Raw genomic sequence first — 13,300 nt, forward strand, 5'->3', positions numbered from 1 at the left:
AGTCATGACTTATAAGCTGGGGAGTTAGCCTACCCTAGATGGGGACAAGTTAGCCACGTCTGCACAGCAAGTGGAAGATAATCTGGGGTGCAAGTTTCTGGGGAATGATGGCCTCTGGGAAATTTGCACATATACTTCTGATGATGTCACTCTTTTCCTCCTAAAATTTTTTCTTGAAGAGAAAAACCTCTACCTCTACTTTCCAGTGCTATGTAATCTTCATAAAAGTTCAAACATAATAGAAATTATTATCATGAGCAAAGTCTACTGAAATGCTGACTTAACTCTGGATATGCCCCATTGACTCCCAGTGTTTGTGTTAATCACGGTCTTTTGTAAGTTCCCTGGGCAGTCAGCAGGACCGGGACAGAGCCTTCCTCTGAACACAGCACTTCGCCTTTGGCTTCATTAATATGATTCATAAAAGTATTTTATTTCCTCAGGAGACTTTGTGCTAGCTGATAGAGCTTAATGACTTGTATTTTTCAAAATAATCAGAGGGTGTCCTAAGGAAATTGTATTTGTGTGGAGAAGAGAGATGGCTCTCTTTTGTGAGTGCCAGGCATAAGAGATTGGTTTGTACATAGCCTTGTTTGTAAAGATGAATGGTTTGGGTCCACTTTTACCAGTGTATTTCTTCACAAAGCGTTCACACTTATTTATGTGTAATTCAGATACCTCAGTAATGAAGTGCAGAGCCTGTGCCTTGTTTGTACAAGTCGTTTTTATGACCTTACTTTACCTTTCATTGGAAGCAGCAAACCGAATCCCAACCAAATATCCACCAGCAATGGCAAACCTGGTACTGTGAATGGGGCTGTGGGAACCACATTCCAGCCACAGAATCCCCTCTTAGGGCGAGCCTGTGAGAGCTGCTACGGTGAGTTTTCTCTAGCGGGGCTTTCTTTTCTCCTTTGAGGCCTGTCTCAGTGCAGTGCGTGGACCTGTGCTGACACTGTGGGAGGGAGGTACATGGGGTCAGTACTGCGCAGAGGGCAGAATAATGCTTATCTTCCACCTGAATACCGAGTACTTAAGTCTTGGGTTTCCTTTGATTGGCTTTTGTGGGGTCCTGTGTTTGTTGATACAGAATTGTTAGCTGAGTTTCATTTATAGCTGTTATTAGCTTTGTGCAAGCCATAAGCCCATGAAATATTCCAAATCCCCTTTTGGAGTTTCTCAGTATACTCTGACAACTTAAAGACTCCAAATAAATCTGTAGGAAACACCTGTGTGAGGGTAAACTGCTGCTTATAGTCCTCAGACCAGATTCCCTCAGAGCACTGGCTTGGGAGAGGCAGTTCTATGATATTTGTTTTTACCTCAGGATCCCAATTTATTCATTCCTGTCCAAAATCTCTACCAGAGGCTGGTAGTATTATGTTTGTTGGGTTGGTGAGATGAATTGTTACATAGTTGATATACTTTTTATGTTTATTTAAAATCTCATACAACAATATCATATCTTAATGGAGTATTGGTGACATTATCATCTGTATTTTCTACCTACCAACCAGAGTATGTATGGTGGGAAAGGGAAGAAAACTATTAAAAATCTACTTGGTCCCTAGTGTTTGTCTCTCAGTAGCTCTTTGAGGGCAGATGCAGCTGGCTGCCCTAAGGACATATGAATGAGGGCATTTCAGCATTAAAAAGGCTCTTAAAAATCAAATCATAACATTTCTCTTCTGAAACCAAGGAAGGTGTGAGCCAGACAAATTGTGACTTCATAGAATGGTACATATCTACCCATTTTCTGCACCATGGAAGCACAAAGGGAAACAGTTTGTGAAAAATTACCTTCTTTTGGTCAAGATTTTACGTGAATTGCATCACAAATACTTTTGAATTGGGATTTCTTAGATTTCGAAGTACATTTATATTTAAATTAAAAAAAAAAAGTATCCTGGAGACAAATACTATGTTTCCCTGAAAATACGACATCCTCCAAAAATAAGACCTACTTACAGGTTTCCTTCTGAGTGAAATATAAGGCATCCCCTGAAAATAAGGCCCCCCAGGCTCTGTCTCAGAATGAAAATTAATTTACCGTAAACTTTGTGAAACCTAAACTGCAAGAAGTTGTGACTTGGGTGAAGAATTCATGGGAGAAAATCACTGACAGTTGCATTGCAAATGCACTGTGAGCAGACTATCTTGACAAGAAGTACTCATTTAAAGACAGTGCTATTGCTAAACATGAGAGATTTGGTCCACTGATTCTGAAAGAAATGGAGTAACAAGAAATTCACCAGGAAATTCAGGAATTGGATTGTTATGATGATGTTCCAGAAGATGATGACATGATTGTCATTGAATAAATGAGTAAATTCTTGATACTATAGGATTCACAGTTTGTCTGGTACTGTATACAGGTAATAAATTTCCTTTATTTTCATTTAACAATAAATGTGTACCGTATTCTTCTTCATGGAAAAATAAGACATCCCCTGAAAAATAAAACCTAGCGCATCTTTGAGAGCAAAAATTAATATAAGACACTGTCTTATTTTCGGGGAAACAGGGTAGTAGTGACTTAATCTGTCTTATCTTTTATTTATAATCCCCTTTACACATAAATAACCTCACATATACCTTTAAATAATCTGTCATTTTTTCTGTATGCATGCCAAATAAGCACTCTTAATTTTATAATATTTATTTTTGGTTCATATTTTAAAATAATTTCTATCAAAATTATATGTTTATAAGGTGAATGTGTACCATTATAGAAAAATTGCTCTTTTCTATTTGTCATTTGTCAATTGAACATGAATTAATTATGTGTGGAAAGCATTTGTTAACAAATATTAAATGACATGTCTTAGTTTGGGTAAAAATTTTGTTTTCAGAATCTAAAATAAGTTCATGCCTAATATGTAAAATTCTTTTCATTTGTGTTTTTAAAAAACCAACTTAAGATTTGTTTTTAAATTTTAAGAGGAAGGTTTTGGGGCTGCTGCTTGCAAGGAGTCCTCTAAAAGTAATACATGATGAGTTGCACAGTATTATTCTCAATGAACTAGAAAGGCAATTTGATTATAACAATCACCATATCTTCTTTTTTTGACATTGGCTGTGAAGTGTTAGCTGACTCCTGGCTGTGCTGTTTGAACATTATCTGCTATAGATCGGGAGGAATATTCCGAGGCAACTTAACAGAATTATAATAATGATTTTTATGCACCTCATTAACTTAAATGTGTCAGTGTCAATGTTTTCAAACCTCAGATTGGGATACTTTGACTGTTACGTGGCAGTAATTTAAACTGCAGAATAAGACTAGCACAGGCTTGCAGTGTGTAGTATGTGATAAATCAACTATGTTACTAGTTCTTAAGCATGCTGTGAAGTCCACATATGCTCACTGAATATATAATTACAGTCTTGAAGGAATTTTGTTTTTTAAAGGAAGAAATTTAAAATAATAATTATTTTATCTGTTGATTAAGGAATAAAAAACAGATACCTGCTTCTGTCACATTCCTACCTCTGTCAGTGGGGCCCCTCTGAGTACTGTAACTGAACTATAGGTTTGGGAAACTGGCTTTAAACTTTAAACACTAATAACATTAGTAATTTTCTGCTAGCTTATTTCCAGAAATGTACATGATAGAAAATATTTGTAATTAAGAAAAACTCCCTCAGCAACACAGCATACTGTGTAGGATACGTCACCTAATAGCTTCTTTTAGAAAGATGCCATGGATATTTGGCGTGTGTGTGTGTGTGTGTGTGTGTGTGTGTGTGTGTATACATATAGTTTTCAAGACTCAGAATTCATTTCAAGACTCAGAATTCATATGTGTATATATATGGTTTTTAATGAATTCTGAGTCTTGAAAACTATATGTATACTAGAGGCCTGGTGCACGAAGTTTGTGCACTGGGGGTGGGGGTGGGGGGTGGGTCCCTCAGCCCAGCCTGTGCCATCTCACAGCCAGGGGTTCCTTGGAGGATGTCTGACTGACGGCTTAGGCCTGCAGTCGGACATCCTTAGTGCTGCAGTGGAGGCGGGACCCACCACCGCCGCTGCACTTGCCAGCCATGAGCCAAGCTTCTGGCTGAGCAGCACTCCCCCTGTGGGAGCTCACTGACCACCAGGAGGCAGCTCCTGCGTTGAGCATCTGCCTCCTGGTGGCCAATGTGAATCATAGCAATTGGTCATTCCACCAGTTGATTTGCATGTTAGCCCTTTATTATGTAGGATATTAGACTTTCATATATGGTTTGTAAGTTGGGGTGAGAAAAATAACGTAAACAGAGTGGCTTTGGAATATTTTCTGAAAAATTTGAATATATATTGATCTTACAAATTCTATAGCATCTTTGTTTTTCTTTTTTCTCCATCTTTAGCTACACAGTCTCATCAGTGGTATTCTTGGGGTCCACCCAATATGCAGTGTAGATTATGTGCAACCTGTTGGCTCTATTGGAAAAAATATGGCGGCCTGAAAATGCCCACTCAGTCAGAAGAAGAGAAGTTGTCTCCCAGCCCACCTACAGAGGTACATGAGCACTAGTCCTTTTAGCCTTGACGATGGTCGTATTTTTCAATGGCTGGATCAGTCCTTGAAAACAGAAGTACAGTGTTAGGTAATTTAAAAGCAAACAATTTTTATGGCTAAACATAGCACCATAATATACAGGGTGAGGGTGGAGAGAGGGGCAGGGACAGGATCCAGTCTTCACAGGTATTCAAAATATTTGTTTTGTGAGAAGATTACTGAGACAAAAGAACAATGTGTGTGGGAGGCCTTAGCATAAGTAGAAAGCTTACTGATTAAATGTTTATTTTAATTGCTTTTTTTTGGGAAAACAGTTTGCAGCCTTTAGATACGATTGAAATTGTATCTTATAATATTACATAAAATAACAACTTGAACATTTCTTTCCCCCACTCCTTGGCTATCATAGGAGGCACAAGAACGTGTGGACTTAATTTGAGGTGAACAATAGTTGAAATAGGATTTTGGAAAAATTCTCATAGCAGATACCCAGCACCCCGGTCTATTAGAGGGGACTATTATATTTGAGGACTAAGAGGATCTCATAGTCCTTCAATATTCTTTTAAACAACACTCAGAATCATCTGATTAACCCCTTGGCATCAATGTTAAAATTTAATTTAAAAAATGTAAAAAATAAAAAAATAAAAAAAATAAAACTATATTATGAATATAGTTTGGGATTGTTAGGATCAATCTAAAAACACATACACACTCATCTTACCTTAAACTTGGTTTTCTTCTCTACTTCCCCACCTTCTTTCCTAAAGCACACACTTTGTACTCCTGTCTTTTGGGGCAGGATGTTGAGTTATAGATGATTCTGTGGAAGGTTTAGAAACTGCACTGCTGTCTGAGCACGATGCCAGCAGTGCTGCACGTTAACCAGCTCTGTTCCTCACCCGTTTGTTGGTGTCCGATTCTGCAGGACCCCCGCGTCAGAAGCCACATGTCTCGCCAAGCCACGCAGGGGATGCCCGTCCGCAACACCGGGAGCCCAAAGTCTGCGGTGAAGACCCGCCAAGCTTTCTTCCTCCACACTACGTATTTCACAAAATTTGCTCGTCAGGTCTGCAAAAACACCCTCCGGCTGCGGCAGGCAGCGAGACGGCCGTTTGTTCCTATTAATTATGCTGCCATTAGGGCAGAATGTAAGATGCTTTTGAATTCTTAACCTTATGTGTTGTGCTTCTGACCATTTTCTCTCTTTCCCGCTCTCTCTCTTTTTTTTGTTTTGTTTCGTTTTTGTTTTTATTTGCAATAAACATAAGTTCTTGTGTACAGCCTTTTATTTGGTTTATTTTTTTTTAACATTGTTTTTGTCTGCTGCCATTTGCATTATGCCAACCTGAAAAGAACACATTGCCCCTCCTCAGTCTTTTGTGTAGCATTGAGCCAACGGCGATGGGAGGTGGTCCCGTCCAGCGGGGCTTTGTGATGGATTGCCTCACGTAGGTCTTCCTGAGGCACTTCTGCCAGGAAGGGAGAGTCACAATGGAACCCCCAGCGTGGTGGCACAGGGAAACCCCATACCGGAGACATGCAGTCCAGTCTGACATGACTTCATTAGGTTTGAATAAAATTTGCCAATTTAATGGAAAACTGTATGTCATTATAAATTGTATTGTTTTCCCATGAACTTTTTACAATTTTACCACACTTTGGAAATTCACAGTGCTTTATCATAAACACTAGATTTATTAGAAGATTTAGCAAATTACAAGTGAATTTTAAAGTCTTTTGGGTGAATTTTCTGAAAATACACAGTTTTTACAAACTCATGTCCGAATTTGTAGTTGAGCATTCTTTCTATTGTCCAATTTGGTTTCCATTTCATAATCACATATCATATATATTTCCACAAACATTTACATGACTTTATTACTCTCATTTGCAATGCATTCATTCTTGCTTGTGTTTCATTTTTTTTTTTTTTTTTTAGAACAAAGGTCATATGTACCAATGAATTATGGATTGTTCTGTTATTACCATGTACCCTTAAATGTGCCCATAAGTTATGTGTTAACTCTGATTCTAGACATGCTCCTTTCAGTCACATTCCTGGCTAGCAAGTGAGAGCCATGCAGCTTTCCCCTAAAGGATGAGAAAACTTGCTGTCAGGCTTAACATAGGAGATAGGAAAGATATTTAGTAGATGTTTTTCTTTGTCCTTTAGATAAGAAAATTCTTACTACAGGATGTTCCCATTTTGATTTAAAGAGAGGGTATCCATAAAAGGAATAATGATTGAAAAACATTTTGTTCCTAAAGATAATTTTTAGCATAATAGTTGAAAGGCTTTAACATTTTACAGATAAAAGCTTTATAGGAAGAAAAGTGCTCTGAAAAGGGAGTGGAAATTGATAGTAATCTCTGGGTCCCATGGAGGGGAAATTTAGCTACATTAGATTCATATGTATTTGAGAACTCAGGCTTACGTTGAGGTTTCGTTTGCTAGCATTTCCGTGTTGAGGGATTTATGCTGTTTTCACTTTTTACAATCAATTTTAAGGAACTGGAATATTTATATTCATCTAAATTGCTTAGTTGATTTAAAACACATACTGTTATATATCATTTCTTAAATAAGAGGAAAAACATTTGAGAAAGAAAATGAATTAAATTTATTAAAATTGACAGGGATCCAATATCATCTTTGTTCCTATGAATGGAAAAGAAACCATCACCAACTAAATTGGCTGCTTGAGGAAGCTTCTGTTTCCTGTGGCTTTTCTGTTCATTACTCAGTGAATTTTCAAATTGTGTTTATTTTGATTGTTCTTCAGTGAAGTATATTTTTCTGTCACCTCATTTTATCCCCTCCCCCAATGGAAGCCCATAGTGCTTTTAAAAAGTTAAGATCAAATTACCTGTATTATTTCTACAAACATAGATATATGGTAATAATAAAAGAACAGTCACTTGTGATGAGATTCAAGGAACATTTTATTTTGTAGTTAGCTTCATTGGGTTACATATATAATTAGATTCTCAGAATAATTAATTTTACCTTGAGATTTAAAATGACAAAGCTTCAGCAGGCATCTGCTCAGTTATTTTTTCAGACAGCCAAATGAACTCTTCGTTGCATGTAATTGATTCTTGCATCATCTCCCTTATGTGTACCGATCGTATTGCAGCCTCTTCAGCAGGTCCCTTCATCTTGGCTTGCTAGTGAGAAGTTCAGGTGTTGATAACCTGGTGTCTGTAAGCAACCTTGTCTCTGGTCCAGGAAGAACGTATGTGTTTTTTTGGGTGTAAGCTTTTCTTGGTTTCTCAAAGGCAGTGGTGATCCTGTTACTCCCCTCACAAAGTTAATCACTGTGGTGCAATGTGAATGCTCTTTTAGATCAGGTAAAAGGTTGTAATTCTAAAGATACTGGTAAATTAAGAGCTCTAATTAATGCATTTTAGAATACTTCATCATAATATTGGAAAAGGGAAATAGTTTTCCCTGAGAACTTGAGCATCTTCCTCTTACATGCACTATAAAAGTTGACCCCTTCATCAGCACCATCACAACCAGAATTGAAGGGGTTACAGACTGCATATGACTGAAAAAGAGGGGAGCTAAATTCTCAATTAGATGGGGGAGACCATACTCTTAATTACGTGTTCTTAAAGGGGAATCTTTGTTTGCATGTGTGTAAAATATCCCAAGGGAAGTGTAAGAAGTAGTGTGGGAAGGGAACTTGGAAAACTGAGAGAAAGGTGTTGGGAAGGAGACTTGGCCACTTCATTCTTCTAGACTTTCAATTTTGAACCATTTTATTTTAAATAATTTAAAAGCAAATAAGTATATTTTATGACCAACATGTATGTGTGTGTGTGTATGTATATGATATGTGGAAAATGATTTTTTTAAAACAAATTTCTCCAAATATCTATTCATTTTAATAATATACTTTTATGTGTGACTATATAAGTCCATGCCCCAAATTACTAAAATTAGTAGAATACCTGAGCCAATTCTACCATATAGATAGTGCTTATTAAAAAATGCATTGCTAGCCCGGACAATGTGGCTCAGTGGTTGAGCCTTGACCCATGAAAGAAGAGGTCCCTGGTTCGATTCCTGGTCAGTACACAATCCCAGGTTGTAAGCTTGACCCCCAGTAGGGAGGATACAGAGAGCAGCCAGTCGATGGTATTTCTCATTGATGTTTCTATCATCTATCCTTCCTCTCCAACATCAATAAAAACATTTTTTAAAAATGCATTGCTAAACCCTAATCCAAACATTGCATAAAAGTACAGTGTCTTTGACAAGATTTGCAGACTGATGTCATGGTTGTAACAGCATCAAGTTTCAGACAGACTAGCCTGTCCCTTCTCCCTTTTGATGCCACTCCCCTCAGTTAAAAAGCCACGATGTGATAATGGGGTTCCTCCTTTGTTACTGCCATCAGACATTAAGTTGCCAGATGACTTCATCAAAGATCAGTAAAATCGCCTGATATCAGCTGAGCACAGGGTTACTATGAGGTTCAGGATCCTCGGGGACTGAGGAAGAAATAGGTGCATTGGCAGCGTCCTGTACGAGAAGTGGATCCAAAGGAGTTATCAGGTCTAGTAATAATTATGTCGTTTTAAACATTCGTTTAAAATCTTGCTTGGCGTTGACTTGTATTGACATAACCTTCAAACACGTGGCATCTACAGAACGTGTGAAGTGCAATTAACAAGTTTTGCTTGAAAAAGTTTGTGTTTGGTTTGGTTTTTGTTGCAAAACTAGGGCTAAGAAGATGGCGGATGAAGAGCATATTCGGCACTGCATGCTTTACGAGTTCCAATTAGGAAGAAAAGCAAGTGAGGCTGCAAAAAACATCTGTAGTGCTCTTGGTCAAGATGCAGTTAGCGCCAGAAAATGCCAGCGTTGGTTTGAGAAATTTCGCGAGGGAAATTTTTCGTTAGATGACAAGAGTGGTCGAGGCCGTGTGTCCAATTTTGATCAAGAAGCTCTTCAAGCTCTTTTGGTGCAAAATCCTCAAATTACCCAACAAGAGCTTGCGACAACTTTAAATTGTTCACAAAAAACAATTTCCAATCAATTGCGTGCACTTGGCAAAGTCCAAAAGTTTGGAAAATGGGTTCCTCATGAGTTGACCGACAACAACCGTAATCAAAGAGTCACAATTTGCAGTTCGCTCCTCTCTCGTCAAAACCGTTTGCCGTTTTTAGAGCAAATTGTTACCGGAGATGAAGAATGGGTGCTGTATGTTAATTTGAAAAGGCGGCCTCAATGGTTGGACAAAAATGAGGCTCCGCAGCCCACGCCAAAATCTGACTTGCATGCGAAAAAAGTGATGTTGTGTGTTTGGTGGAATTTTAAAGGAATTCTTCATTATGAACTTTTACCATCTACCCAAACCATTACAAGTGCAGTGTATAGTGCCCAATTGGAAAGGTTAGCCCAAGCTTTAAGAGAAAAAGAACCCGCACTGATTAATCAGAAGGGCGTAATTTTTCACCACGATAACGCACGACCGCATACTGCAAGAATCACTGCTGAAAAACTGCACCAGTTGGAATGGGAAGTTCTCCCTCAACCTGCATATTCTCCTGATATTGCCCCTTCCGATTACCATTTGTTTCGTTCTTTGCAAAACTTTCTTCTTGGAAAAAAATTTAATAATGAAGAATGCCTCAAAAATGCATTGACCGAATTTTTTGCATCAAAATCACAAGAATTTTACAACAGAGGGATTAAAATGCTTCCTGAGCGTTGGGCACAAGTAGTAGAAAACAACGGCAACTATATTGTTGATTAAATTTTGTATTGTTTAAATAAATTTGATTTAAATATTAGAAAACGACATTAATTATTACTAGACCTAATACCTGCTACCTTTGTAGCTTGCATGGGTCAGTAAGTGGTTTCTGAGCTGATAGCATACCAGACTTCAATGACAGCAGTATCCCCAGAATGAAATTCAAGAGGCATCTGGAGCCATATATCGATATATATATTACACACACACACACACACACACACACACACACACACCCTGTTTGAAGCTGCTAATTCAACTTGGAATTATCCCAAGGCCCCATATTCATAAGAAATTTGTAACATATTTACTGATTATTTTTTAGAGATGGATCAGCAAAGTTAATTGTATAAACTGTGAAATTGTAAGCTCTAACATTAGGAGAGAACAGTTGGGTTTTTTATTTTGGCATTTTTGGTAATAAATTTGTTTCTGAATGGATACTTCAAATCTTTCTGAAGATACAAAAGTGGCTGCAAATCTCATCACCAATCCCATCCTACTCTTCAGAGGCAACTACTGTTACCAGTATCTTAAGTATCCAGAAGTATTCTGGATTGCTTTTTTAAAAGTTAATTTAAAAAATTAAATTAGGTTAATTAACCTAAGAATTCCTAGGTTATTTCCAATCATTTTCTATTAGAAGTAATGTTGCAACAAATATCCCTACATAGATACTTCATACTGATGAACATGCATTTTGTTTTTTATTTTTTGTTGGGTTTTTTTTGCAAGCAAGAATTGAAACTTCATTGATTGACATATATATTTTTAAGATATATTTTATTGATTTTTCACAGAAAGGAAGAGAGGGATAGAGAATTAGAAACATTGATGAGAGAGAATCATCAACCAGCTGCCTCCTGCACACTCCCTACTGGGGATGTGCCCGCAACCAACGTACATGCCCTTGCCCGGAATCGAACCTGGGACCTTTCAGTTTGCAGACCAACGCTCTATCCACCGAGCCAAACCAGTTTCGGCTGAACGTGCATTTTGAATTTTCATAGTTGCTACTACCCAGTTATCCTCAGAATATGCAATATACACTCCCACCCACAGTGTCTAGAGAGCCCTGTTTCTCTAGGACCTCGCCACCAGTGTTGCCCATCTTTCAAACGCTTGGCTAGTGGGCGAGTGACGTGAGCTTGCATTTCTGTCTTTGAGTGAGATGGAAATCTTTGCATATATTTGTATATCCCTTTTCTGTCAACTGTTTTTGCCCCTCACCTATTTTTCTGTTGGCTAAAGTCTTGATTTGTGGGAACTTTTTATATTTTAAGGAAATGAGCTCATCTATGATATGTGATGCAAATATTTCCTCATTTTGTCTTTGACTTTGTTTATGATGTATTTACCAAATAGATGTTTTTAAAAACATAGTTGAATTTACCTTTTTTTTTTTTTAATGGCACCTGTATTTTGTGTCTTGTTTAGAAATGCTTCTACAATTCCTAAAAGAAAATTCTGTGGTTGGTTTTATTTTGACAGCGATCTCGAAACCTATGTGAGAGGTTTTTGTGAATTTTATTTTATTTTTTTAAATATATTTTATTGATTTTTTTACAGAGAGGAATTGAGAGTCAGAAACATCAATGAGAGAGAAACATCAATCAGCTGTCTCCTGCACACCCCCTACTGGGGATGTGCCTGCAACCAAGGTACATGCCCTTGACTGGAATTAAACCTAAGACCTTTCAGTCTGCAGATCAATGCACTATCCACTGAGCCAAACCAGTTAGAGCGAGGTTTTTGTGAATTTTAGTTCACTGTTTACTTTTTGCCATTTTCCCATTTCACTTATGCCCCCTAATCTTTCCAAAGCAGTTTTTTAAAAATGGCCATCAGCTTCAATAAAAGTAACTGTTTTTCCAGGTTTACCTCAAGGAGTTGTAGAGCATCCTCTTGGAAGCCAATGAAAGGTGCCTTGTGTTCAGTCAAGTAACTTGAGTGAGATGAGTTCGCCCCGCCCCTGGGCAGATTTTGATCCCTTCCGGGTTCTTCGGGCATTTGTCAGATTGCTTCCTTTATCTGTGTACTTTTACTGCACACTAACGAATGATCTCTAAGTAGTTGGGAGAATAATTTGGGAGTGAGGACTGACCCACACTGGCCTGGTCTTATCCGAAGATGCTAATTCAACTTGGAGTTAGATTCTACTTAACCACCTCAAGTGCAGACCTGATAATCCTGTTTATGATCATTCCGTCAGGGTGGAATGTGTCTTTGACTTTGTTTATGTTCCATTTATATAACACTGAATGGCTGCCATTTTTATGTTAAACAGCAAGTACCTTCCCAATTTCTTTATAGTTGAGACTGATAATTCGTGTGGGGTTAGTAACATGGATCCTTCTTAAGAGCTTTGATCCCCCTTCAGGTGCTCTGTAAATTGTCACTTGGAACATCACATAATTACTTCAACTAATTTAGTGAGAAATTAGAAATATTAAAGTGAAATATTTTGGGGTCTTGTGTTGGTGACCCCTTTGATGGATTTATTGATTCTTGTCAAGGTGATGGTTATATGGGAGCCCATCAATTAACAGCCATACTGGTAGTTTTCCTTTGGACCTTATAGACTGGAATAAAGAGCAAAGTTAGTCTAATCACTAGTAATATAGCGATTGCCTTTGCCTAGCACGCTAAGGAAATAACCAAGAGGATTTATTCAAGCTTTATTGTAGAAAGGAGAACATTTTTCTCTTGTCCTCATCCTAAATAGAACTTCAGGAGAATTAAAATATTAGGAAGGAATTACTGTTTAGTATTAGCTCACAGTGATTTCACAGGTGTTTGATCCTTGTAGGATTTGGACTGCTTTTTAATGTTTAATTAGATTACTCTTCAAAAATGTGCTGATTATATTTCCACCTGTGTCTTCGCTATTAACAACAGGTGAAAAGCTTCATAGCTTAATAAGTGTGTCCCCCAAAGGAAATCAGCTGAATAGTAGAAAAAGAAATGGAATCAACATAGTTGCCAGTGGTTTCATAATAATTAGCCAGTGTTTGGGATACA

General features: G+C 37.7%; 1 protein-coding gene across 9 annotated transcripts in view; it reads left to right on the forward strand.

The window, feature by feature from the left end:
• The window catches only part of MTA3 (metastasis associated 1 family member 3), a 111,159-nt gene that overhangs the window by 81,730 nt on the left and 16,129 nt on the right, over nucleotides 1-13,300 (forward strand). For 6 of the 9 annotated variants that reach the window (XR_004987403.2, XR_004987404.2, XM_036435147.2 and 3 more), the window contains exons 12-14: nucleotides 756-880; nucleotides 4,357-4,508; nucleotides 5,437-5,659. Coding sequence is in view for 7 of the 9 variants with exons in the window: in XM_036435147.2 (XP_036291040.1) it covers nucleotides 756-880; nucleotides 4,357-4,508; nucleotides 5,437-5,659 (500 nt within the window). In the remaining 2 variants the exon portion in view is untranslated. The remainder of the gene's footprint in view (nucleotides 1-755; nucleotides 881-4,356; nucleotides 4,509-5,436; nucleotides 5,660-13,300) is intronic. The other 3 variants (XM_036435148.2, XM_036435145.2, XM_036435142.2) reach the window with 1 other exon arrangement.

Source organism: Pipistrellus kuhlii, unplaced genomic scaffold (assembly GCF_014108245.1).
Source record: "Pipistrellus kuhlii isolate mPipKuh1 unplaced genomic scaffold, mPipKuh1.p scaffold_m20_p_13, whole genome shotgun sequence".
Classification (NCBI taxonomy): domain Eukaryota; kingdom Metazoa; phylum Chordata; class Mammalia; order Chiroptera; family Vespertilionidae; genus Pipistrellus; species Pipistrellus kuhlii.